At 38.0% G+C, this 27,508-nt stretch overlaps 2 protein-coding genes across 10 annotated transcripts in view; one reads left to right on the top strand and one right to left on the bottom strand.

The window, feature by feature from the left end:
- The first annotated feature begins 73 nt into the window (after positions 1-73).
- On the top strand, positions 74-16,736 carry si:ch1073-280e3.1 (complement factor B). Its single transcript, XM_026934695.3, has 19 exons — positions 74-208; positions 849-1,073; positions 1,201-1,437; positions 1,559-1,744; positions 4,042-4,215; positions 4,668-4,766; positions 9,150-9,283; positions 9,467-9,605; positions 9,687-9,818; positions 9,932-10,036; positions 10,216-10,353; positions 10,858-10,985; positions 11,103-11,229; positions 11,518-11,665; positions 12,298-12,383; positions 12,735-12,826; positions 12,928-13,060; positions 13,156-13,205; positions 13,372-16,736. The coding sequence occupies exons 1-19, from the start codon at positions 136-138 to the stop codon at positions 13,537-13,539; spliced, it is 2,574 nt and encodes an 857-aa protein (XP_026790496.3). The 5' UTR covers positions 74-135; the 3' UTR covers positions 13,540-16,736.
- Positions 16,474-27,508, bottom strand: part of ece2b (endothelin converting enzyme 2b) — a 51,437-nt gene continuing 40,402 nt past the window's right edge. For all 9 annotated transcript variants that reach the window (XM_026934754.3, XM_026934761.3, XM_026934760.3 and 6 more), the window contains 11 exons: positions 25,287-25,429; positions 23,648-23,762; positions 23,418-23,528; positions 23,034-23,132; positions 22,131-22,208; positions 21,920-22,023; positions 21,697-21,807; positions 21,539-21,606; positions 21,268-21,458; positions 20,824-20,919; positions 16,474-19,378 (listed from right to left, as the gene is read on the bottom strand). In XM_026934754.3, coding sequence (XP_026790555.1) covers positions 19,202-19,378; positions 20,824-20,919; positions 21,268-21,458; positions 21,539-21,606; positions 21,697-21,807; positions 21,920-22,023; positions 22,131-22,208; positions 23,034-23,132; positions 23,418-23,528; positions 23,648-23,762; positions 25,287-25,429 — 1,293 coding nt within the window. In that variant the 3' untranslated portion in view covers positions 16,474-19,201. The remainder of the gene's footprint in view (positions 19,379-20,823; positions 20,920-21,267; positions 21,459-21,538; positions 21,607-21,696; positions 21,808-21,919; positions 22,024-22,130; positions 22,209-23,033; positions 23,133-23,417; positions 23,529-23,647; positions 23,763-25,286; positions 25,430-27,508) is intronic.

Below are 27,508 nucleotides of genomic sequence, written 5' to 3'. Positions count from 1 at the left end.
TATTTCGGCATTTCCCATAATACTATGTTGCTCAACCCCATTTTTTTCCCCCTAGAAGTTAATGTGTAATCATTCATCAAACACACTTGTATACAAATCTCTGTCAATGCAGAACACAGCTGACACTGAGGTTTAATGATCAGGCTCATAATGCACTTCACCGCTGCCTGTCTTTTAAGTTTTGCTCTTTATATTTCCATTTGTAAAGGTAAGTGCTGCAGTTATACAATACTATTGGTGCTAGAAAGACTTGTGGAAGTCTGGAAACCTTAATAATTTTTTTTTTATTTTGCATTGTTAATTGCTAATAGGTGTCACAAAACTGTATCAGATTTAAGGTAGCAGTAGAAGGGCTAGGGACCAGTAGCACATATTCCTAACTACAAATTTAATACTTTTTCTCTAATTTATGATGCACTTTTAAGGTTTTCATTTGACTCACCCTCATAGAGTCGTCCGTGAAAGATGATATTTAAATAATACGCTGCTTTATTAAACAGTAGGTGCAAAGAAGTTTTAGGTCATTTATTAAAACATTGATACTTGACATTTCTAGTCTTTTGTACAGTAAAGTACAGATATGTTAAGAACAGAGGTTATCTTTGGACTGAAAAAAAAAACAATAAAAATTGTTTTTTCAAATATTTTCAAATACAAATTATTATTAAAAGATTATTCATCAGTCTGCACCCATCAAACCACTGCAAAATATATAATTATACATAATATATATATGTTTTTAATCCATAATCCAAAATGCCCATAAAAATCACCAGGGATGTAAGTCAGCACATATAATAAACGAGCACTAAGTATTATAAAATCTCTTAATATCTGATTACTTTCAGTTCATGCAGCAGACAACTATAATTATGACTATGACTATGATGATCAAAAGTGCAGTATGACAGAATCCATTATTGGAGGTACAGTAAAATACTCCAGAGATGGTGCTGTGGGGAGTGAGGTAACCTACTACTGCAAAGATGGATTTAAACCCTACCCAATCTTCAAAAAAATCTGCAACTCTAAAGGAAAATGGGAGCCAGAAATCTCCAGGGTGATATGTGAAGGTCAGATGGTTATAGATGATACAAAAATTATTACAACACTTTTGCTGTTTACATTTACAATGTTTAGAAATTTTCTTCAAACAAAAATTGCTTAAAAAATCTTGTATGCAATGATGGCTTATTTTAGAAGAATCAGATTATGATGATATTGAGGAACCCCAAAAGAACTGCTCTGTGGCAGAGATTATAAAGGGAGGCAGAGTTTCCTACTCCAATGAAGGCTTGGAAGGCAGTGTACTGACATACCACTGTAACATTGGATACTACCCTTATCCAGTCAGCACGAGAGTTTGTAACTCCGGAGGGGAGTGGTCAATCATGATACTGCCTAACGGCAAGACAGTGTCTACGGCTACATGCAAAGGTAAGCCATTAAATACGTCTTATAGTTTAAGACCATGGATTCTGAAAATCCAAATAAGAATTATGATTCAATTTGATCCATTGCCTGTGAATAACTGTTTTAATCTTTTTTACCTTTTCAGACATTCTATGCCCAGGACAGCTTCAGCTGGATAATGGCCAGCTTTGGCCCAAGAAACAGTGGTTTAAAATTGGAGAAGAGCAGGAATTCTCATGCAGGGAGGGTTTGACCTTGTCGGGTTCAGCCAAGCGGAACTGCACTGAATGGGGCCACTGGACTGGTACTCTTCCAGTGTGCACTGATCAAAGTAAGCATTCACTAGCCCTTAAATTTATAATGAATACAAGACAAAATGCAGTACAATCATGTAGATACTCTTTACTTAATATGTCATTATGTAGAAACAAATCATTAAAAAAGATCAATTTCAATAAAGCAACAGTATACTGTGGTGTTTATAGAAACTTAGTTAAGCTGTACCAATCCTTAAAATTATCATGCATATATACAATAGAGTAAAAGTATGTGGACACCCCTTATAATTAGTGTTCAGCTATGTCAGTCCCAAGCATTGCTAACAAGTGTGTAACATCAGACATGCAGCCATGCAATCTCTACAGAATCTCCACTTTTCCAGCAAGCTGGTTTATCAAATTTCTGCTCAGCTAGAGCTCCCCTGTCAACTGTATGTGTTGTTACTGTCAAGTGATCATTTCTAGGAACAACAACTTCTAAGCCACAATGCACTAGGCCACACAAGCTCACAGAACGGGAGTTATTTCCATGGCCAAGCAACCATACACAAGCTTATGTTCACCATGCACAATGCTAAGTGTTGATGGATGATGTACAGTTCACTGTCATTGGACTCTGAAGGAATGGAAACATGTGAATCACTTCTGGCAGTTTAACAGAGAAATCTGGTTTTGGTGGATGCCAGGAGAACATTACCTGCCCATATGCATAGTGCCAGATGGAAGAGGAATAGTGGTCTGGGTCTGGTTTTCATGGTTTGAGCTGTGATCCTAACTCCATTGAAGGAAAATCTTAATGCATACAATGACATTCAAGAGATTGGTGTGCCTTTAATTTTGTGGAAACAGTTTGGGGAAGGCGTTTTCCTGTTTCAGCTTTAGTGTGGAAGTTTGGTGTGGAAAAACTTGACTGGCCTGCACAGAGCCCTTCTACCTGATCAAACACCTATGGGAAATGCAACACTGACTTGGAGCCAGGCCTTACGCCGCAGAAATGTATAGACAATTTCACTCAGGTACAATAAAGGGCTACTTGATTCAGTGATGATATATTTCCACTTTGAAATAGTGTGACTCTCGTATTTATGACAGCATTGATTACATTCCTCGATACAGTGAGACAGCAGTCTGTCTTTCAGGTTTCTCTAAGTATTACGCCTAAATTTTCTATAAACAATTTATGTATAGGAGTTATATATGAAATAAGTATTTTTTTACCTTTGCAGTTGTGTATGCATGACAAAGCATACAAGTTTGAAACCTTTCTCCAGCTTGCTAGATGGGTTTTTCGCAAATAGTCTTGTGTATCTGATTAATCACTGACGTTCATCTTGGAGAGCTCTTGCAGACACCAACTGACTGACTGGAAACACAGGAGCAGTATTAAGAACAACAGGGAAATATTTCTGCAATAAGCCCTTTGTATATTTGTTTTATAGTAATTAGCCAGTAAGAAATATTAGATAAGTTCCACTATATTCAATATTATTTTAAAACTCTTTTTACCAGAGGTCAAAACATGGAATTTCCGCCTGTTTTGGGGTGCCCGTATTCAGCATTGAATTTGTTTGTGATGTCACACTACACAGTAGCGGTTAATGGCTCATATGAAAGTAGACACTCAGGGCTTTAAGTATTTGAAGTCTTTCATAAGTATTTCTTTTTTTACCTAGCCTACTAGGTTTAAATGATATAATTTTATTGTGACAGTTGTATTTAGTGTTTTACTATCAAAAAAGCTTTAGTTGTTCAGTCCGTTTTATCTCTGTACCAATGTTATTGTGGAGAGGTGTGAATTATTTGCCCAGCAGGGTGTTCGCATCCCTCCCCTTTCCCATCGCCCTGCTCACCAGCAGCTAAACACAGAATCACAATACTCTACACACAGAAACCCAACAGTGTCTAATCTTATAACAGACTAATCTTATAACAGACTTGCAGCCTTAAAATAATTCATTTGTTTATACTGATAGAAAATGTCCGATAAGTCGAACACCAGTGTACTGTGAGAAAGGGTTAATTAATTTTTTTTTTTTTTTGCAGTTTATTGCCCAACAGTTCGCAAAGCTCACTATACATCTTGTGACTTAGTAGTTGCAAGTCTCTGTTCCAAAGTCCAGTGGAAAGTCTTCCCAGAAAAAACAGAGGCTGTTATAGCAGTGAAGAACAGCAGCTCCATTTTAATGCCCATGGTTTTTCAGTGAGATCTTCAGCAAGCACATACGAATGTGATATTCATGTGTCCACATACTTTTTTTGTCCCTGTGTGGGAACTGTTAATTGATTTTGTTTGTGATGCAACACTATGATCTGATGCCTAAGAATGTTCTTAGCAGCTTTTATTCTCCAGCTGATGGCTGCAGAGATCCAGGGATTCCGCCTGGAGCTATACGCTCTGGAGACCGCTTCCAGATCGGTGACCAAGTGAAATACCGCTGCCAATCAGGCACAGATTTACTGGGGCCTGAAGTAAGAGTGTGTCTGGATTCAAAAGAATGGAGTGGACCTGAGCCACGCTGCCAGGGTACACAAATTCAACTGTCTTTAAAAAAAAAAAAAAAAATTTAAAAAAAAAAAAAAAAAAAAAGCATGACAATTTTCTCTTGCATATTTCACAATATTTTAAATTAGGGTAAGAACTTTGGCTTAACAAAATAAACTTAGTGTTCTAAACAACTAAGGTAACCATAAAGATAATAATAAGGACAATAAAAGATGAGCCATACAATACTTTTGTTTTAGAAATGAAACAATAAAATCTAGATTAATTTTGAAACAAGTATAAATACTTCTAGACTAATTACAAGGTGGTATGCGGAAACTTGATTTGTAACCTGTTTAGCATAATTAAATTCAGGAAGTTCAGTAGTTCTCTTAATTTTTTTAGGAAATACAGGTAAATCACAATCACTGTTATTACTTTAAGTATTGTGCAGTGCAGCAGTATTGAAAGATTATTGAACTATGTCTCTCCAGCCCCCTATGTATTTGATTTACCAGCAAGTGTGGCTCAGGCCATGGATGGTTCTCTATCTGCTGTAATGGACGTTTCATCTCCTGACTTCAAAAAGAAAGGTAAGAACAGTGCACACAAAATTATTCTATTATACTGCAGGTCATGGAAACATTGTTAGCAGTCCAAGGCAGAGGATATCTGCACACTGAATGAGACCAGACCACTGAGCAAAATGTTTCAGCCCATAGCTTTCGTCAGTGCTCACCTAACAAACAAAAGTTCATCCCTTTTATCGACACATACCTGAAGATTGAGACCAGCTGAGCTTAATCAAGAGGATCTCCTAAAGTTGCAGAGCTCAGTTCTGGAAAATGATATATAATATCATTTTAATATATATATTTATTATAATATACCAGTAATTGAAAATAATCTTTTTGATCTCTGGACTCAAAGGACTAAATGTAGATTTAAAAACATGTGAAAAATTCTTTTTGTTCTTAGAGATCTCATTAGTCTTTTCTAGCATAGTTAAAGAATGAACTCTATCAAGTGCAGTGTCCAACCAATTGATAGGGGATCCACATGACCTGAAATCACTATATAGAGTCTGAGCTTTAGCTTCAAAGTCGGCTATATTAGAACAAATACTATAAAGTCCGGTGAACTGACTATATGGTAAACCTCATTTCAGAGAGGTAGGATGAGCACTCTTAGCATGTAGGAGACTGTTTTTGCCGTCTCTTTTCCATAGAAGAAAGACACAATTTGTCCATCAATAATTGAAATGCTGGTATTCAAGAAATTAACCTCCATGGTACGCACATGATGTGTAAATTTAATGGATGGTTTTAGACAGTTCATATATAGAATGAAAGTTTCAAAGTCACTAACTGACCCTTTATAAATGACAAAACAATCATCAATATATTGGTTCAACAAGATGATATTCTCTAAAAAGGGATTGTTTTTCCAGATATATTTGTCCTCAAGGTAACCAAGGTATACATTAACATAATCAGGGGCCATACTTACACCCATAGCTGTACCCTCAATTTGCAAATAAAACTTATTTTCAAAGGGAAAATAATTTTTAGTCAAAACAAGTTCAGCCATATTTACAATAAATTCAGTGGACAAACCATCATCATGAAGGCATAGATCAAGAAAATGCTTCAATGCCAAAAGACCCTCAGTATGAGGAATGTTTGTATATAAAGAAGTAACATCCACTGTGGCAAGTAAAACACCTTCATCTAGATTATTAATGACTGACAAACACTGAAGAAAATCTGCTGTGTCCTTAAGGTAACTAAGAAGAGATGTGACTAAAGGTCTCTAAACAAAATCAACAAAATTGGAGAGTGGCTCTGTGAGACTATTATTACCAGCCACTATAGGTCATCCAGGAGGATTAATTAAATCCTTATGGACTTTGGGCAAAATACAGAAGACGGGTTTAGTGGGAAAACGATTAACAAGATACCGAAATTCTTTGTCAGAGTCTGTCTTGAGGAATGTCTCAATTTCTTTTTGAAATTGTGTTGTAGGGTCTGATGCAAGAACCCTATAATAAGTAGTATTTTGAACCTCCTGATTATAGAGTGCTCTGGGCAAGATCACCAACCCACCTCCTTTATCTGCAGGTTTTATCACAATATCCTTGTTTCTACACAATTTATCAAGGGCATCTTTTTCAGATCTCATCAAATTTGTCCTTTTTTATTTGGGGAAGAGCCATTAATTAACAGATCAACATCCCTTTCATCTAATCTACAGAAATTATTAATCAAAGGATATGAGACATTGGGGCAAAAGGTACTCTTGGGCTTAAATTTACCATGGCCACTGTAACTGAAAGCATTTCAATCTATAGATTGGAAAAATCTGAACAGTTCAATTTTAATACCAAAGGGATCAGTAGTTCTAGTAGGAACAAAACTAAGACCTTTATTTAGAAGACTTACTTCATGAGGCTGATGTTCCTGGCCAGTGTGGTTAAAGATCAAGTTGTCCTTAGGCGAACACCCCTCTTCCAAGTGAATTGTGGTGCCCCTCCTCTTGCCAGCACATCTTGGTATTGATGTGTGTGTGTGTGTGTTTTTTTTTTTTTTGTGGTGTGTTTTTGTGTTTTTGTGGTGTATCTACATTTTCAACTTTAGGAGCTCAGCTGGTGTCAATCTTCAGCTGTGTGTCAATAAAAGGAATGAACTTTTGTTTGCTAGGTGAGCACTGAAGAAAGCTATGGGCTGAAACATTTGCTCACTGGTCTGTTTTATTCACTGATCTTTGCACTTTTTACACTATGGAAGTTTAAAGCAATAAATATATATTTCGATAAGACCTCAGTGGTCTGGTCTCGTTCAGTGTGCAGATAGCCTCTGTCTTGGATTTTGAATTTTTTCTTGCTTTACACAGCCAAGGACATATTTATCTAATTTGAGCGCAACTATCCTTCTACCTAACATTGTTAACAGTAAAAGATTGGTTTGGATGACAGTGAGTCAGATAAACATTGATCACTTGTAGTTGTGCTAAAATGTGTTTAGGAATTCAAACATTATTTTAATTTAATTTGCTTAAGTTCTAACATAATCTCTTAAGCAATAACTGAAATGAACCAATAGAATCTGCACTTAGAGTGGTTTGTGAACTAAGATAATACTTATAAATTAGAATTTTAGTAGTATCAGCAGCTATAGATGTAACTGTAGTATTAATAGTAGTAATAGTTATAGTAGTAGCAGCTATAGATGTAGTAATAATAGTAGTGGGCAGCTATAGATGTAGTAGTAATAGTAATAACAGTAGTAGTAATAGTTATAGTAGTAGTGGCTATAGATGTAGTAGTAGTAATAGTTACAGGTGTAGCAGCAGCAGCAGTAGTAGTAATAGTAGTAGTAGTAATTACAAGTGAAGCAGCAGCAGTAGTAATAGTAGTAGTAGTAGTAGTTACAGGTGGAGCAGCAGCAGCAGCAGTAGTAATAGTAGCAATAGTAGTAGTAGTAGTAGTAGTAGTAGTAGTAGTTACATGTTGTGCAGCAGCAGTAGTAGTAATAGTAGTAGTAGTAGTTACAGGTGAAGCAGCAGCAGCAGCAGCAGTAGTAGTAATAGTAGTAGTAGTAGTGGTAGTAGTAGTAGTAGCAGCAGCAGCAGGCATAGATGTAGTAATAGTAGTAGTAGTTACAGGTGGAGCAGCAGCAGCAGCAGTAGTAATAGTAGTAATAGTAGTAGTAGTAGTTACAGGTGAAGCAGCAGCAGCAGCAGCAGTAGTAGTAGTAGCAGCAGCAGGCATAGATGTAGTAATAGTAGTAGTAGATACAGGTGGAGCAGCAGCAGCAGTAGTAGTAATAGTAGTAGTAGTAGTGGTAGTAGTAGTAGTAGCAGCAGCAGCAGCAGGCATAGATGTAGTAATAGTAGTAGTAGTTACAGGTGGAGCAGCAGCAGCAGTAGTAGTAATAGTAGTAGTAGTAGTAGTAGTTACAGATGTAGCAGCAGCAGCAGTAGTAGTAATAGCAGTAGTAGTAGTAGTAGTAGTAGTTACAGGTGGAGCAGCAGCAGCAGTATTAGTAATAGTAGTAGTAGTAGTAGTAGTAGTAGTAGTAGTTACAGGTGGAGCAGCAGCAGCAGTATTAGTAATAGTAGTAGTAGTAGTAGTAGTAGTAGTAGTAGTTACAGGTGGAGCAGCAGCAGCAGTATTAGTAATAGTAGTAGTAGTAGTAGTAGTAGTTACAGGTGTAGCAGCAACAGCTGAGGTAGTAATAGTAGTAGTAGTTACAGGTGTAGCAGCAGCAGGTATAGATGTAGTAATAGTGGTAGTAGTTACAGGTGGAGCAGCAGCAGCAGCAGGTATAGATGTAGTAATAGTAGTAGTAGTTACAGGTGGAGCAGCAGCAGCAGTAGTAGTAATAGTAGTAGTAGTTACAGGTGTAGCAGTAGTAGTAGTAGTAGTAGTAGCAGCAGCAGCAGGTATAGATGTAGTAATAGTAGTAGCAGTTACAGGTGGAGCAGCAGCAGCAGTAGTAGTAGTAGTAGTAGTAGTTACAGGTGTAGCAGTAGTAGTAGTAGTAGTAGTAGTAGTAGTAGTAGTAGCAGTAGCGGCAGCAGGTATAGATGTAGTAATAGTAGTAGTAGTTACAGGTGGAGCAGCAGCAGCAGTAGTAGTAATAGTAGTAGTAGTTACAGGTGTAGCAGTAGTAGTAATAGTAGTAGTAGTAGTAGTTACAGGTGGAGCAGCAGCAGCAGTAGTAGTAATAGTAGTAGTAGCAGCAGCAGCAGGTATAGATGTAGTAATAGTAGTAGTTACAGGTGGAGCAGCAGCAGCAGTAGTAGTAATAGTAGTAGTAGTAGTAGTTACAGGTGTAGCAGCAGTAGTAGTAGTAGCAGTAGCAGCAGCAGGTATAGATGTAGTAGTAGCAGCATTTTAAACATGTTTATATATGCTTGTGTTGTGTGATGTAAATTCCTTCCTCAGAATCTTTCTTCCCACCTAACTTAACTAGGTCCAAACTATGGGAGAACCTTGAAAGTGGCAGATGGTCGACTCAACATTTTTATTCTAATAGACACGTCAGGAAGCATTCAGCAGAGTCAGTTTGAGAGGGCAAAGAAGGCCACTGCTAGCCTTATACGCAAGGTTTGTATTGATTTACAGTAATGTTCATATTTTTCAGTTTTATTCTCTGCTGGCCATCATGACCTCATACTATTTAGCTCAATAAACTTTGATTGACTGAGTGTCGTCAGCATTTTTTATTATTCGTATTCCTCTCTTCAAAGTTAAACTTTTTCACCAACACTTTCTCTTTTTTTAATACAGTTGAGTAGCTATGAAGTTGAAATGAAGTTTGATATCATTTCCTATGCCAGTGAGCCCCAACACATTATAACGGTTTTGGACAACTTGAGTGGCAACGTGGATGTGGTCTTGAAGAGATTGAATTTGTTCAAACAAACTCGTATGTCACAGAAGTATTTAGACTATGTTGTTTTTCCAAGCAATTTGACAGCGTTTTAACATCATTATTCTTTTTGCACAGAACATGGGAAAAAGACTGGCACCAATCTCTATAAAGCCCTCAAATCTGTGCATGAGAGACTTGCCTTCCTGAAGTCAAAAAATCAAAATGAATTCAATGAGACTCAGAATGTCATTCTTATTGAGACTGATGGTAATCAAGATTTAATAAATCACAAACCTCTCATAAATTTCACATTATTATTATTATTATTATTATTATTATTATTATTATTATTATTATTATTATTATTATTATTCCTCTAGGCTACACCAACATGGGAGGCAACCCACAATATGTTCTGGGTTTGATCCGTGAGCTCTTGGGCTACAAAAGCAGATCTATAGATAACTCACACGAGGAGCTTCTTGGTTTGCATGATTGACAATTTATACTTATACCACTGCTTTATTTTGATCATATAGATTTTGTTCATGAACAATAAACAAAATAATCCATTTCAATTCTCTTTTATATATATATTTTTAATATTACACACAGATTTTCTGTCAGGTTGCTACAGCATACAAATGTGTGTGTCTCTTCCTAGATGTCTACGTGTTTGGCATTGGGGCGAGCGTTAAGAGGAGTGAGCTGAAAAGTCTAGCTTCCAGTAAAATTAGAGAGAGACATCTCTTTATCCTAAACAGTTATGAGGATCTTGGGGAGGTGTTCAATAGGATGATCAGTGAGTAGTCATTGTGTATGTTATGCACCTATATTGTGTGTAGCTATATTATGTACAAATGTAATAGCTTTTCAATAAACTTTTAGAAAAAAGCAAAAATCTGTGCCTAATATGAGTGATTTTAGCTTCGTGAGTCAGTTCAGGCAATGGCAATTGTATTGTGGACCAAAAGTAGCCCCACTGTAAGCAGCCACACTTTTACCTGGTTACCTGGTATAAGGTCGAGTGCCCAACCACTAATGTGATGCCCTTACCTGACTTTTCATACTTTAATTTGAACTTGAGAGTGGTTACAGATGGCTATGACATTTTATGTCACAGTGGTCATATTTGCATTTGTGAATAAAAATGCATGCATGTCACAACATTAATAATAAAATCAATTAGGCATTAACTCCTTGTTTGTTAATCCACCAGTACTTTATAAATGTGCTGTTCTGGGTGAGTATTCTAGTAAATTGGGGAAAAAAGTATATTTGATATAGTATCTTGCTTCTTTCCCAGATGATTCTGCTGTAACCAAATGTGGAGTAGCTCATGAGCTGGTTTCTCCAAGAATTGATGCTGATGATGATGATAATGACCTATCTCAGGTTGCTTATACCAGGCCTTGGCATGTTTCTATTAGCTGGGTATGTGAATGTAACTGGTCAGTTTAATCTGTTGGCTCAAAAAACTTATATAACATGAGTGATTTTTGGCATCATTCTGACATGATCATTGCCCTCATCATTGTCCTGTTCAACTAGCAAGCAAAGCCATGCCAGGGCTCCATTTTGACTGAGAACTGGGTGATCACAGCTGCACACTGTCTGATGAAACTAAATGGTGTTTTGATGGAACAGGCCAATCCCAAGGATGTGATCATTGAGCATGGTCTGTATTCTTTATATTATTTTACAGTATAATGGAATCAATGAATTATTTCATATTTAAACTGGAGAGGTCACAGAATATAAAATTCTTCATAGCAGAAAAAAACATTAAAAAAAGCTTCATTTTGGGCCACATTATACGTTATACAATTATACATCTCCTATTGCAGAAGATGTGGCAAATAAGTTATTGCAAACTTAGTGACTGGACTGAGAATCTCTGGTACGTATTGATGTCAAACCACAAGGGCCTAAAAAAACATTGAACATCTACTTTTCTTGTTTTTAGGTGATGGAAAAGTAGATGCCTCATTGATAATCCTTCATCCAGATTTTAATGTCACAAAACTCAGGGACAAGAGCATCAACGAGTTTTATGACTACGATGTTGCACTTATTAAAGTGAGCAGTACGATTAAGCTGTCCTCTAAGGCAAGGTAAGACAGAAAATGAAAAAATTATGAATGAAATAAACATATTAAGAAAAGAAATGTAACATTTGTTAGACTGAAATTACCATATATAAATATAAATAACCTAATACGGGAAATAGAAAAACAATAAGAGCTGTGAGGGTCACATTGCAACCTGATATTTTGATTCAGGTGATCCGTCACAAGAAAAAAGCTAGATTTTAAATGTCATTTGTCCTGCTATTCTGCTGAAACCTCCTCTGTAATCAGTAATTAGCACTGAAACATGGCTCACATGCCTGGAGCACGACAATGCCCGTCCTATTTGCTTCTTGTGACATTCAAAGGAATATATTATGGACATGAAACTAAGTGAGACCTTTTTCTTGCGGTGACTTAAGCCTTGAATTAAGGCTTTTTAAAGGTGACCAGATGAGGCTTTGTTCCACTTAGACATCATTAAGTAAAAAGGGCACCTGCAACCTTTCACATAATTAGCAAATCGCAACGATTCTTTTTCCATTAGTATATATTCTTTTTTGTTTTTCAGCACACTGAAAACTATTATGAATAAAGTCATGCATGCTAAAAGAATTTGCTCTTTTTTATTTTATTCAGCTGAAAAAATAGCAGTTTTTTCATGTTGTCTTTAACAGGCCTGTTTGTTTGCCATGTACAAAAGCTGCAAATCGAGCTCTGAAGATGACTTCTATTTCTACTAGCTCTACCTGCAAGAAACACAGTAAGAACTTCTGTATAATAAAGTCAAATGTTACAAAATTATTGGCACCCTTCATAAAACTGACCAAAATGAACATGAGCTCAAATATTACAACTACACAGAATAATACATACACTTTTTTTTTTTTTTGCTTTTTATATATCACATCACTGAGTATCCTGTAATCTTGGACCGCTTGAATAATGAAGAATTTATTTATATTGTTTTAGATTTACACGTGGCTGCACTTTTCAATTCAGAGACAGCAATTTGTCTTCTCATAGCCATTTCCGTGTGGAGTTGACTGTGTATAATACAGTATGTTCTGTATCATATGTAACTGCATGGCTTCTGGTGTTTGTGCATGAACAGAAAGTGCCCTGCTTGATCTGCAGCAGACTCAAGCCTACTTTATCCGTCAGGGGAAAACCCGAAAGTCGACTCACATCCAGACTGGAGAAAAGGTGAATTATTTGCAATAAACTGTCAGCTATGCAGAAATCATCCAGTTGTGAAATTCAGAAGAACTCTGTTACTATTTCAGCACAGCCATTTATATTCACAGAGAGGTGATTGCATTGAGCAGTTCAGACCAACCTTGGCTTCAAACAACCTGGTGTCTCTGACTGACGTGATCACAGACAGGTTCCTGTGTACTGGAGGATCACAGAAATACAAGGATGATATTACCTGCAAAGGTTTTTATATATATGTAAACAAAAATCCCCACAAATTTATATATACCGAATAACAATTTGCACAAACATTAATGATTTATTCTAATCCTCTGCAGGAGACTCTGGAGGTTCCCTCTTCCTTCGTAAGGGAATGCGTTATTTCCAGGTTAGTAACTTGACACTGAGCTTTGCAATTTTTCAATCATGGTAGTGATAAATACACAAAAAGACATTATTCTGCAGTGATCTTTCAGGCCTTTCCAGTATTTCTGATGCCACTGTTAAATAGCTTCAATTTTCATCAATCTATTATTCATTTCTTTGTCCCCTAGGTGGGAGTCGTGAGTTGGGGCACAAAGTTAGTGTGTGATTCGACTACCCCAACTGTTTCTGAGCCTCCTGTGGATGCCCGTGATTTCCACATCAGTGTGTTCTCCATTATGCCTTGGCTTAAAGAGCACCTGGACAAAGAACTGGACTTCCTGCCATTGGAAAACTGAATTAAGCAGGAAAGTTGGACAAAAATTTTAAATATAACCTGTTTTGGTATCATAAGACCTAAGAGAATTATCATAAGGTATAAATTGCAAATGTGTATTATTATGTAATCTGGCTAAACTACTAATTAGCTACTACTGGTCTCAACTATTTATATCTATTTAATTGTGTTGTTCATTGATCTCTATTCTATTCTAATTATTCATGATTCTCAAACCTTTCAATCTCACATAAAATTTCTTATGCAGGAATAAGTGGCTTTTTTGTGTGTATTTAAAGGCTAATGTGTATTCTATTATGCCTTGTGTTTTTAAATTTTGGTGCATGCTTGAGAATCTAGCTCATGGGATAGCCTTCCTAGCAAGACACTTAGTTTTGACACAGTGAACCACGAGACTCTTTTGTCCACCCTCATGAGTCTAGGAATTCGTGGTGCAGCAGTTTGCATCCTACCTGGAAGGTCATATCAGGTGACATGGAGGGGATCCACATCCGCTCCTCACAGACTCTCCACTGGTGTCCCACAAGGCTCAGTACTTGGTCCTCTTCTGTTCTCCCTCTATACTCGATCTCTTGGTGCGATCATATCCTCATATGGATTTTCATACCACTGCTATGCGGATGATGTTTCTGCTCGGATATCAGCATGTCTGGCAGACATCTCATCAGCTAAAACTTAATAGCAGCAAAACTGAACTGCTGTTCATCCCAGGTGATGTCAGGATCTTGCGATCTCCCTGGACAACCCCTCTGATCTTGCCTTTGGTTACTACACACAACTTTGGGGTAACCATGGACAATTAACTTTCCTTTTCCTCTCACATTGCTAAGCTGGCACACTCATGCCTATTTCTCCTTTATAACATCAGAAGGATTCGGCCATTTCTTTCCACACAGGCCACTCAGGTGCTTGTTCAGTCCCTTGTCATTTCAAGACTGGACTACTGCAATTCGCTCCTTGCAGGTCTGCCTCTGAGTGCCATTTGACCTCTGCAACTGATCCAGAATGCAGCTGCATGACTGGTTTTCAATCTTCCTAAGTTCTCCCACACCACCCCACTGCTATGCTCCCACCAATGGCCTCCTGTAGCTGCCCGCATCAGATTTAAAACATTGATGCTTGCCTACAAAGCCAAAAACGGACCAGCACCCACTTACCTCAAAGCGCTTATCACATCCCGCACTGCACCACGCTCCCTCTGATCCTCTAGCACTGCTCGACTGGTCCCACCATCTCTCAGGGCCCAAGGAAGGCATGCATCGAGACTCTTCTCTGTTCTGGCACCTAGGTGGTACAATGAACGTCCCCTAAATGTCTGAACAGCTGAGTCACTGGCAGTCTTCAAACCACGTCTAAAGACTTACCTCTTCCTAAAGTACTTAAATTAGCAGTTAAAATAAATAAAATAAATAAATAAATAAATATGTATTGTCTGAGCGCTTGTTACTACATTACCTCCCCAACAGAGTTTTTGGACTGAAGGTATTCTTAGTTTGTGACCTAGCGAACCAGTATCAGAATGTATTTATTGATAGAGACTTCAAAGCACTTTTGTAAGTGGCTCTGGATAAGGGCATCTGCCAAATGCCATAAATGTAAATGTAGTTATGTATGTAACTGTGGTTCTGTGAACCCCTAATAACTATGGGTGTAACGATACATCATGACATGATGCATCGCGATTAAAAAAGGTGATTACAGTATGTGCATTGTGGAAATCAGCATTCTAGTAATTATGCGTCTAAGGCAGATGCACTGTTTGAACATCAGTGGTCCCAAGCTGCACATTCCATACAGTTAAAATATATAGAGCGCATGCTGATCAAGTGACCGCATTCTTTTTCATGGAAAGCCCCCAAGATCTGTACTTGAAGTCCAATAGCCAAATAGATCCAGATTGCAACAACCAACACATGTTAAATGTTATATGGTTACATAACCTTCTTATAACACAGTTAAAATGCTCTCCAGTAGCTTTTGAAAACAACACCAAAGGCTGTATAAATCAGGAATTTTAGCCGACTTTGGAGCTCTATTTCTGCTAAGGAGCTCATGATTTCAATCCTTTTCCCCAGGTCAGGAACTTTGTTTCTTGTTTCTATCAAAATATTTGGGAGAATTAATAAATTGATTTATTTTTAAGATATGGTGAACCTGTAGTACATTTTGTTTACAATATCAAATATTAAATAAATTGATTTTAGTTTTATACATATCAAAATGCACATTGTTTTGCGTTATTCAGAAATAAAAAAGGAGTCTTTTCAGTCATCATTTCTCTTTGTTCAAAATAACCTGAGAATTGAATCAAATCGAAATCCTGAAGCCAGTATCGTGAATCAAATCAAATCCGGAGTGTATCGTTACACCCCTACTAATAACTCTTTTTGTGCACATGCATGCCGATTCCTTCCAACAAAATCATGCTGTTATGATGCAGCATTTGCCATAGATATTGCCATCATGTTTCCCAGTCACCATTTTCCATGGTGTCAGGATCAGATGGTTGCTGTTTGGACTAAGTAGTACGATAGAGTGCATACAGGGCAACAAGGAACGCTCTGTAGGCAATTGATTTACAAAGCTGGGGATGGCAGAACCCTAAGTTTACCCACAAGGTCACCTCAGTGTCAGTGCCAGCAATGCATACAAGGTTAGCTTATAGCTAAGGTATGCAGTTTTCCCACTCTTTCTGCCAAAGTAATTACTTAGGCTCATAAAGAGATAAGGAACTTAAGGGACTCCAGCACAAGTGGGAGATCCTACACTGTGCTCTTGGGGAACCATGAAAGATGGAAGCATACGTTTATGAGCCGCAAGAGAAATGCCATTTTGATGAATGCAGATGGAATAACTTAATCTGTCTGATTTAACTCAAAAGATCAGTCAAAGCCCTGCAAGCAAAATCAGTATGTAAATAATACATGGAGACATCTGGGGTTTTTATAATATATAATCTTTATTTCAGTTTCTTTGATACTTTTTAATGTGGAATGTTGCACTATAGGCTGGGCAGCGTGTCCTCAGACAGAATGCACTTTTGTCAAATAAACTAAAAAGCAATCAGTGTAACCCCATACATTTTAATGTTGCATTAACATAGACTATCAGTTAAGAAAATGTACACTTGGTGACTTAAATAATCACAATATATATTTAAAAAGAAAAAAAAAACAGGAAACGTACAAAATTACAGAACAGCGACCTTACGTGTGTGAAGATGACGATGAAATCAGAGCAATGAGAATTAAAACCCATTTGGTAATGGACACTTTTCTCCATGACACACTCTGCTTAAGGCTCAGCCTGGAACTGCCTTTCATTTACCGAGAGTTTCAGTGAACTAAACCCTGTGTAATCTTTACAATAAGCCTGTAATAATCGGTTTTACACCAAGGAGATTCACCACTGGCTGGTAAAGGACACATGGGTCAATAGAGAACACTTCTGTCTGTTTAAAGACATTCAAGCACTTCAAAGTTCCATTTTAGTTTCCATTTAGATTATACCATTTATACATTTCTATATTTTACTCTTTCGATATTTAAGGGTAACCACAAATGCCTCACCACAACTGTGAAGCTTAAACCCCAGCTAGTGAACATCAGCAGAAACAGAGATCAAAGAGCTTGTGTTATTTAGGCAAAAACACGCCTAAAAAGCACTTTGGGGACTCTCTATAAATGGGGTTTCATTGAGCACACATAACAATGGAGGCGCAACATGACAAAATAGTAGCCTGAGATTCCAGACCTGTCGTTAAGAGGCTGACAGACTCAGGAACTATTGACACTGAGACACAGACACTGCAGCCGAAGTGCATTATAAGGCAGGTGGAGTGACGTGAAACCTCTCCCAGTTAGACAGAACAGTTGAACAGTTTTTACAATCCTAGCCTTATGGTTGAACGAAAGATGGAGAACGAAACAAAGTAGCAACAGACAAAACAGCACAGCTAATACTGTACCAGACACAACATGTGGATTATATGGTTATCAGGCTCAAACAATTCAGTGGTATAGTGCTAACTTTTCATAATGTGACGAAACTAGAAAGTTTCACTTAAAGGGGTAGTGAATGAGTGAAGTCATACATCAGCAGCTTTAAAACATAAACTGTCAGTTTTCTTTGGGCTGAAGAGGTGATGGAGTGGTGGCTAGTGACATTCTCGTTTATAAAGTATGAGACCGAGGCTGGTCAGTCAATGCACTTCTTAAACATAATGCCATTACAAGTGGAGTCAATGTTGTGGATCGCCAACATCCAACCAATCAGGTTAAGAAGGTGTCTCTACTTTCCTTGCTTGTTGCTCATCAGTTCACGAGCCCAACATTCAGGTTAACACCAGCTATATTAATGACTGCACCTTTAAAGCAATACTCCAACCAAAATTAAAGCAATACTCCAACCAAACTGCTAATGTGGATTCTTATAGAGAACAGTTAGAATGACAAATCAGTGGTAAATTCATGATAACGGGAATTTGTCTGCACTCGCTTGTTAACCATGTTAATATTTTATGGTGAAGCACTGCACTTCACTGTAAAATTAAAGATGCTCACAGAGTTTAAACTGTACATCACAGACAGAATAGCACTCAGCAGCAATTCATGGGTTGATCTAACCCGCACTCTACACTTCACTCATGCAGCTTGAAACAATGTCAAGGAGGATTGGAAAAGCATCAGTGCCGGAGCATCACCTTTCCTTGAGTGGTTCTCAAAATAAAGTTTATAATGTTTTGAAATTAGTTAAGCAGGCTAGACATCACTGAAGGTTCAACACAAAATGAGAAACTTCACAGACCTTAAAATAAACAAGCGCGCGCACACACACACACACACACACATTCCCTTCATGATCACTGTAGAGCAAAAGCAAAGTTTTTCTACACATTCATACAGAGCACAAGGAAAAAAAAAATCCCAACATTCTTTGGCAAAGAGCAGTTTCAAACAACCAGGTCACTTCAACTTTGTCAGCATGTAAATAAGCAAATGGCAATAACACACAGGTTGGATGACGGAGTAGTGCCCGTCCTCCATCACAAAGTAACTACCAGCTGTAAGCCACTTGGCGAAATCATAATACGGAGAAGCATGATGTCACTTCCGTCCCATGGGCTCCCAGCCAGATGAAGCTCAGCAGTTCCCTTTCCTAATGCTTCCTGTGAAGTTACTGAGACAGTATGGCACTTCCTGTGAGGTCACAGATGGAATCAATGTTTCCTGTGAGGTCAAAGCGAGATGAGGCACTCCCTCTGATATCACAGGGTTTTTAAACTTCTGGGAGAATGAGGCTTGTCCAGCTGAAGCACAAAAAAACCCCACAAGTGTAAAAAAGCTTCTTCACCCTTGTCATTATACCCCACTTAAGTTCAAGTGCAGCAAATAATAAATAGGACAGCCCCATGTGGGCTTTTGTGGCCGTGCAGAAGGAGAGTGAGACATCAGTTGCTGGACAAACGAACAATGGCTGACACACACTCTGTGTATCATCTGGCACTACCCATCAAAAATCAGCTTCATATCCAGCAACATTTCATATTCTACAAGGAAAATGTAAAGAAGAAGAAGTAGTAGTCCAGTGCTTGAGAAAGGGTATAGTCTATCCGCCTGACTGGTCAAGGCGAAGCATACCGGTGGGCCTGCTTTTTTCTGCTCTTACCACACCTCACAGCGGTGGCCTGAGTTCATGGGTGAGCCCAGTGGACACTGGAAATGCTGCGCAAATTCAGGAGAGTTAGAGAGTGTGCCAATGACACGGTATTTGGGTGGACTGTGAGGATCTGTCATTAAGCCCTCGTGAGCACTCTCTGGTGTCCGTACAGAACACCAAACCTGTACAGAGGAACACAACAGTGGCATTTACAGCAATTTAGTACTTGCAGATGAGTGCAAAGGTTTGCATCCCGCTTGAACAAATTAACACAAATACACTTACCTTACACTGGTTTAATAGAAACACCCGTAGCCCTGCATGTTCACGCAATTATCCAATCACTGATTAGGAGACAGTAGTGCAATGCATAAAATCATGTAGATACAGGTCAAGAGCTTCAGTTAATATTCACATTCAACACCAGAATGGGAAAGAAATGTGATCTCAGTGACTTTGACTTCGGCATGGTTGTTGGTGCCAGATGGGTTAGTTTGAGTATTTCAGAAACTGTCGATCTCCTGGGATTTTCACACATAACAGTCTCTAGACTCTATACAGAATTGTGTGGGGGAAAAAAAAACATCCAGTGAGTGGCAGTTCTGTGGGTGGAAATGTCTTGAGAGAGGTCAGAGGAGAATGACCAGGCTGGTTCAAACCGACAGGAAGGCTCCAGTAACTTAAATAACCACTCTTTACAGATGTGGTGAGCAGAAAAGCATCTCAGAAAACTCAACAATCCGAACACTGGATGGAGTACAACAGCAGAAAGACCACACTGGGTTCCATTCCTGGCAGCCAAGAACAGGAATCTGAAGCTACAGTGGGCCCACCTGAACTGGACAGTTGAAGATTAGAAAAACATTGGCTGGTCTTTTTCCAGTCATCAATTTTTCCCCCATTCTGATGTTTGATGTGAACATTAACTGAAGCTCTTGACCTCTATTTTATATGATTTTATGCACTGCTGCCACATGATTGGCTGTTTGGATTATTTGCATGAGTGAGCAGAGGTACAGGTATTCCTATTAAAGAGGCTGGTGAGTGTATATCAAGAGATTTATTGTGTTTCAGTTTTTGTTTCTTGGAATTTTGCAGATAAATTGTAAAATAGTTTTTCCCAATCAAAAACCATGGAGGACACAAACTTTTTCACTTGTTTGCACGTCACATTTACTACCCACTATCTCAGTCCATCAACTGACCTGATTGTTGTCTCTACGTAGTCAACATATCATTTTTATGCTTTTCTGATATTCATTAGAGAAATTTTTCCAAGCAGAAGTTCCATTCCATGTAATTCTGACTTAAGAATCTCCTGTCACTGTTCATGAGCATCTTCAATCTTATTCTCAAACAGCTGGTGTGGATACAGATTTTCAAGTAGGAGCCTTCAATTGACTATTGGCTAGAAAGCAACACCAGCTGTTTGCAGATAAGACATCTCTTATTATACCAACCACAGAATAAATACAAAATTTCCATTAACTAATGTCAGACTGATGCTAAAATTGATCAGATTTTGGAGCACTACTGCGTCATTTCACGTCGAATGACTGGAAATCATTTACAGTAAACTTTAATACGGAGCTTATCATTATCTATCTCTGTAAAACTGGTGTCATACCTGTGCAAACCCCACAAAGAAGAGCTGGTCATTAGTCAGATTGACTGCTGGGAGTCTCTTCTCCTTCCCATTCCTCTTTACCCATGACCTGTAAGCCTATAAACACACCAAAATCCCAAAATTAATTCATTTATTCATTATGAAATTAACATTTATAATCTCCACACGTGTGAATGTGTGTGTGTATTTCAAAATCTCATACATAATAGAGAATAACATAAGAATATCAAAGGTTAATACAATTTATACAAAATATAAATGTAAATTTATGTCCCAGTCCCTTGGCTGTCTAAAAAAAAAAGCACAAGTACATAGCTTACCAATTAGGTTGCCTATTATTAGATCAAATACTATAAAACCATTGATATTATATGGAAAAGTTTGTGAAAATATGTAATAAGGCATCTTCAACAGTAAATAAATTGAGCAAAAGAAATAACTTGCATGATAGGCAGCCTTTAAGCCTCCATTGTCTGCAATGTTCTCTCCCAGGGTTTGTTTGCCATTTATATGTTCTCCATTGATGGTGTACTGAGAGTACTGATCCACCATGCACTCTGTGCGGTTCTTAAAAGCGTCTACTGAAGAGTTCTGCCACCATGGCCTAAGGTTCCCGTCCTTGTCATACTCTCTGCCTGCACAAAGCAAAAATATAAATATCAGCAATGATGTGTGCAATGCATGCATGTCTTTGTGTGTGCTCACATCTACGTACCCTGGTCATCAAAAGCATGAGTAAGCTCATGTCCCATGACCACACCGATGCCCCCAAAGTTTAGTGCTCTGTGAGACAGAACAACACACACACAATCATGACATGCCCATTACAACTGAGACATAATATCTCTTAATTCACTAAGTCCACCAACGCACTTGGGGTGGTCCCGGGCATAGAATGGAGCTTGTAGGATTCCAGCAGGAAACACAATGCCGTTCTTGGTGGGCATGTAGTATGCATTTACTGTAGGAGGAGTCATGCTCCATCTAAAGGAGAGAGAGTTAAAAGAGGCAGAAATTATATAATCAGAAAAAGTGCTCTTTCACAACTCCGTAATTAAGCCTAGATGTGTGCGCGCACACACAGAGAAAAACTCACTGGTCTTTGTTTGGAGGTTTGCGCAGCTGGTCTGCCATCACTCTGGCTGAGAAGTTGTAGAAATTGAGCATATTCTGGAAAAAGTTGTCTTCCGAGACATCGTACTGGAGGGATAGAAAATCTAAAATAACTACATTTCATTCGCACACCACCATCTCTCTAAAGATTCACGTCAGCCTTATAATCTGGATCTGGACATTTGTTTGCCTACCCCGTCATATACTTCATCCAGCTCCTTGGGGTCTAGAATGAAGTCCGGGAAACCGATCATGTCATAGATGGCATCAGCCTAAAAACAAAAACAAACAAACAAACAAAAAAAACAATTTATCTTGAAAAACCATGTTATATTATATAACAGTGAAGACATACAGTCAGGTCCATAAATATTTGGATATTGATTAAGTTATGATGTTATGATGTTAGCTGTCTACCACAGTAAATTTATATATAATATAAATTTATATAAATATAATGAACATCAGGTGAACGTAGAAATTACAGCACTTTTTATATGTGGACTTCATATTGAGAGTTAACAGCAACAGATTCCAAATGCAAACTGCACACAGGAAATCACTTCTAGATGTTTTATTTGTTTTAATAACATACACCTGGCCATGGAACAGCTGAGCAGCCAACTGCTCAATTAATTTTGGTCCTTTAAAAAATTTAATTAAAGCTGAAAGCCTGCACTTTGAACTCATGTCCATTAGTTAACCAATATTCTGTGGTAGACAGTTAAAACAATTACTTTGTCCAAACCTTCAATTGTTTATGGACTTGACTCTATGTGGGGATCAAATTGTAAAATGTATAGAAAGAAAGAAAGAAAGAAAGAAAGAAAAAGAAAAAGACAGAAAAAGACAGAAAGAAAAATGAAAACACAGTGATTCAAGGGTTGAAAAGGGTTTGTTAGCATAACAAGCAAAGCCTTCCCCGAATATCAGGAAATTGCTCTGAAAAGTCCACATGAACCAAAATGGATCAAAAAGGAGAGGGCAGGTTAACAGGAAAGATATTTTCTGTTAGATTTAATATCCACATGCAGCCCTCCTTAAACCAAGTCCTGAGTGTATGTTTTTTTTGGGGCTGCCAGCTTGTGTTCCCTCACCTTGTCCTTGGCAGCTTGTCGTGTCTGTTCATCCATCCAACTGAGGTTGTCCAAAGCGTCTTTAAAAGCAGTTCGGATCTCGTTGATCATCCCCTCAGCCTGCAGGAAGAGAAGTTACATTTCTCAAACATCTCAGAGCTGCGAGTGCTGATCCAGGAACAGTATGAATGAACAGACTTTCATGATACATGGTGTAGATGCATATGAATATAGAGCATATGGTGTAGTTCACACTGCAGCCACATAGTGGTGGCAAAGAGTCACTAATGATAATGTGAAAGATAATGGAAATGACATCATTGATGATCATCTTATCCACTTGGTGCAGTTTAATGTTTAGCGATAAATACAGACTGGAGCCACTATGGCCTCTGTGAAACTCACAATCTCTTTGCTGTGTTTGTCAAAGGTGGCTTTAACAAACAGTGCACCCAGAGCAAAACCCAGAGTGTCATCTGTGTTTCCAATGCAGGTCTGCCAGCGAGGAGTACACGACTGTGTACACGGGAAAGAAAGACACAAAGGAAATTCATGTTTAGTACCTAGGGAAAACACACATAGCTTGTCAGTCAGTCTCAACTGATGCAACACCTGACTGAGCCGTCTGTATTCACCTTCTTGGTGCCATATAGACTCTCCAGTAGTTTGTCCTGGGCATTCTCGAAGCGTTGGTCGAGGCTGGATGCTCCTTTCTGCACCAGATTCCAAATCATGTAGTTATTCAGCAAACTACAGCAAGAAGAAATAGACACTGACTGAGTGATGGAGACTGTGCGTGCGTGCGTGTGTGTGTGTGTGTGTGTGTGTGTGTGTTAGCAAGACTGCATACAGAGATCAGACCAGAAGGAGATCAAAAAGAAGCAGAGGAACACAGAAAGACTGAGACAGGCGAAGATTCTGCACCATAGTGCATACTGTGCATTTATTCCACAGACTGACAGAGAGAAAAGAACAAAGGAGGTAAATGCTTTAATAAACCTGCAGGTATAAATCCGACAAGCGTGATGTTATAAAGGTGACAGGAGTGAAATGATTAAAAGTGCACTGCAGTGTTTTTCAACCATGTCTCTATCCACCATATTCTCAGTGTGTGAGATTACCAGGAACAAGATCTTACATGTTTCTCTGTACTAAGACAAAAAAAAAAACAGAAACGCTATTGCACCAACAATAAAGATCTTATGATAGAAAGTCTTATCAAAACTGTTAGGTGGTAGATGATGTGACTCTGAGGCAATACAGTAAAAAGTGCTCAAATTTTACCTCAAATTTTGTGTGTGAAAAACAGTAACATAGTAGTAGCATAAAGTAGTCCCATCTTGAAAGGACAAGTTATAGTGAAGTAAAGATTAATTTACAAATACGTCAGGTGTTTCACAGAAATGTTATATGTTTATAGAATTCAACAACTGCCCTTAGACCCCCATTGTAAGTTTTGATGGTTTTTTTTTTTACACCTCAGTGCAGTATTTAAAAAAAAAAATCAAAATTATCCTCTGTTGTAACTGCACATATACTACAGATACAGTAGATTAGATAACATCAATAAAATTCAATGATTAAAACAGTTGGCAAAGAATTTCATTATCAGTTAGTTGGTCTTTGATATGAAGCACTCCGTCACACTCTACTCTGAAAAGAATCTCAGAAGTCTCACTATTTTTAATAAATGTTGTGTCAAGTCATCGAGTTGCCACCCTGCTTTGGGTACACATCGAAGGTGCTGGGAAAAAAGTAGATACACTCCACACACTGACAATGATTCACCTTGTGCAAGTGTTTCAGTTAGCAAGACAGCCAATGGATATCTGCCTTTATTTTTTTACCAGTTTATTGGCCTTTTCAAAATTAAACAAATCTGAATCTGAAATGCAGGCAAAACCCTCTCCCTGTGATTGAGACCACTGGTCACATTAGTTGCAATAAAAATGTGAGGAACCATGACAAATACGTATTGCAATTAGTGACCTGTTATTTAATTAAAATTAGTTAAGAGTTGTGCAGTAATATTAGTTGATAGAAATGCTTCAAAGAAATTGTTTGAAATAAATAAATTACATATTTAGTATAATTAAAAATAAATGATTAATTGGAAAGACAGATTAATCGAATATGAAAATAATCATTACTTGTAGCCCTGTGGTGGATAGAGATATGGTTGACAAATAGTGGAGTATTAATTTAATAGACAGAAAAATGACCCTGTACTGGACTTTACCACTTTTGCTTAGTCTATCTCAGACACACACATACTTGCGGTCAGTCTTGTTGATGAGGTCCGAGACCTGCTGCAGGTATTCTTTGGCGTACACGACCACCGGCTCTGTCTCATTCAGCTCCAGGGGTGAAAGGGCAGAGGTCAGGTAGTCCAGCCAATCCACCGCTGGTGCGAGTGTCTAAGGAAGGGGAGATCAATACAAATGAATCAATACAAGTCGGCTCACTTCCATACTGTCACTTAGCATTAGATAATATTATTATCGTTCTACCTGATTCTCAATAGCTTCAATTCATTCCTAGTCATGTTGCAAATTTTGGAAGAAGGAGCACTTTAAAAGGAACGTGCAAATCACCAGAAGGTGCAAGCAAGTCCACTTTGCAGTTGGATGAAATATCGGACATGCAAAACAGCTTAGCAAAGAGGAATGAAAGCCCATTAACATTGCCCGCAAAACAGCTGATCACACTGGGCCGAGAGAAATTCTCAGAGGACTCAATATGCGCTGTACACACCGCTCCTGGCCATCTTGGTATTAAAACACATGAATATTCTATGCAGCCTTCAAAGACATTCACTGTGGCTATTAGAGAGGAGGCATGAAACCCCAAAGCTTTTATCTTGCTCAAGATTTTTTACCTGAAAAATTCAATTCTACTACCACATTCGCTGACATTATTTCAGAGCTTGTTCTGCTGCTCTGTTGTTTGGTGTGATTTCAAAAACAAAGCGCTGAGTATATAGGCAGTACAGATACTCCACCAACCACACACCCTCAAAGACAAGCAAACACACACACACACACACACACACACACACACACACAGACACACACACACAAGCGTGTTTGCATTCCAAAGCCCAAGACGCAATTCCAGCTGCCCAACCCTTGGGGTATATTTTACTGAAATACTCATCTTACACACACACACACACACAAACACACTCCTTATATCTCACACAGCAGTCATCCTTATTCAGGCTGTGGGAGTCTGGGAAGAGGGAGAAGATGAAAAGATAAAAATAAACTGGTTATTTTTTTCCTTCAGCAGTCCCACCAAGGAAGAAGAACAAGAAGAAGAAAAAGAAGAAGAAAAGATAAGATTGCATGGCAGATTTAATCTGATTTCATTTTAAATGGAGGACATTAGAGGAGGTGACACAAACTAGAGTGAAAATGACTCTCCATAATTCCTAATAATTAATAATTCATAATAGATAAAGCTGTGAAGGTTTTGGACTTCAACCCTCCAAAACCTGCAGTAAGGGCTTGAAACATTTGTGCGAATTACAGGCACACCAGAACCAAGAATGCATCTAAATCATTACTCTATATATGAATCTATAAAAGTGAATAAAAACTCTATATACATCACAAAATACTATATACAGCAATTTTACAACAGAAAAACAGGTCCACATTAACCGACAGACATTCACTAGTTATCTCAAAATCTCTAGTTTCAATAGTTTCTCAAATTTCTTAAATTATAGAATTGAGAAGCAGCAATGCGCTGAAGACAAGGAGGATTTCAGCCTCCCATTGGGATGTCTGGTTATGGGGTTAAATCAGTTAATGAAATAAAGAATTATTTTTAATATTGATCATTAGGTTTTATGAACTGCAATCTTGACAAGTTCTGTGAATTCACTTGACCTGTTTAATGAATGAATCTTACAAAGGGTTTTGTCACATATGTTTAAAAAAAAAAAAAAGGATTAAAATGGATACTGGTTCAGTGAAGGCCAAAATAACTATTTGTACAGCAATGCTAATAAATTATAACTGACCAAACTGATGCTGTTAAAATGAATTAACAAATCTCAGCTCCTTCTTGTAAAATGTGGAACTTTCTGTCCCAAATGTAGCGATGCTGAAGTTGTCAAAACATGCCACAACTATTAAAAATCAATAATCAAAAAAGCTGAGTACAGGGTATACATCAGTTATAAAAACCAAATGTACTCTTGTAACGCTTCATAAATTCAGAAACAGATTTAAACCCCCTTGGCAAGTGCTGAACACTGATTTTTTTAAACTGCTTCGGTGCTTCAGTTCTCAACAGCGTGGCCTCTCAGTCCTGGCCTTCAACAGACAGAAAATCTCCAGCATGATGGCTATCATCCCAAAAAGCCTGTTTCACTTGAGTTTTGTTTACACAACCCACAAAACTTAACATTAAAAAAAAATCAGACAGCCAGGGAATGTAATCAGTGAAATAATTTATGTCCTCCGTTACTATTTCTTTGCCTCACA

The sequence above is a fragment of the Pangasianodon hypophthalmus genome, chromosome 14 (genome assembly GCF_027358585.1).
Source record: "Pangasianodon hypophthalmus isolate fPanHyp1 chromosome 14, fPanHyp1.pri, whole genome shotgun sequence".
Classification (NCBI taxonomy): domain Eukaryota; kingdom Metazoa; phylum Chordata; class Actinopteri; order Siluriformes; family Pangasiidae; genus Pangasianodon; species Pangasianodon hypophthalmus.
Note: the sequence above shows the minus strand (reverse complement) of the source record. Positions and strands in the feature narration are given on the sequence as shown.

Bases quoted from the DNA above. Each gene is read 5' to 3' on its own strand.
- si:ch1073-280e3.1 (XM_026934695.3), top strand. From the start codon at position 136: ATGATCAGGCTCATAATGCACTTCACCGCTGCCTGTCTTTTAAGTTTT. The intron at 10,986-11,102 runs GTATGTGAATGT...CTGTTCAACTAG, and splicing joins GGCATGTTTCTATTAGCTGG to CAAGCAAAGCCATGCCAGGG. The intron at 12,384-12,734 runs GTAAGAACTTCT...GTGCATGAACAG, and splicing joins CTCTACCTGCAAGAAACACA to AAAGTGCCCTGCTTGATCTG.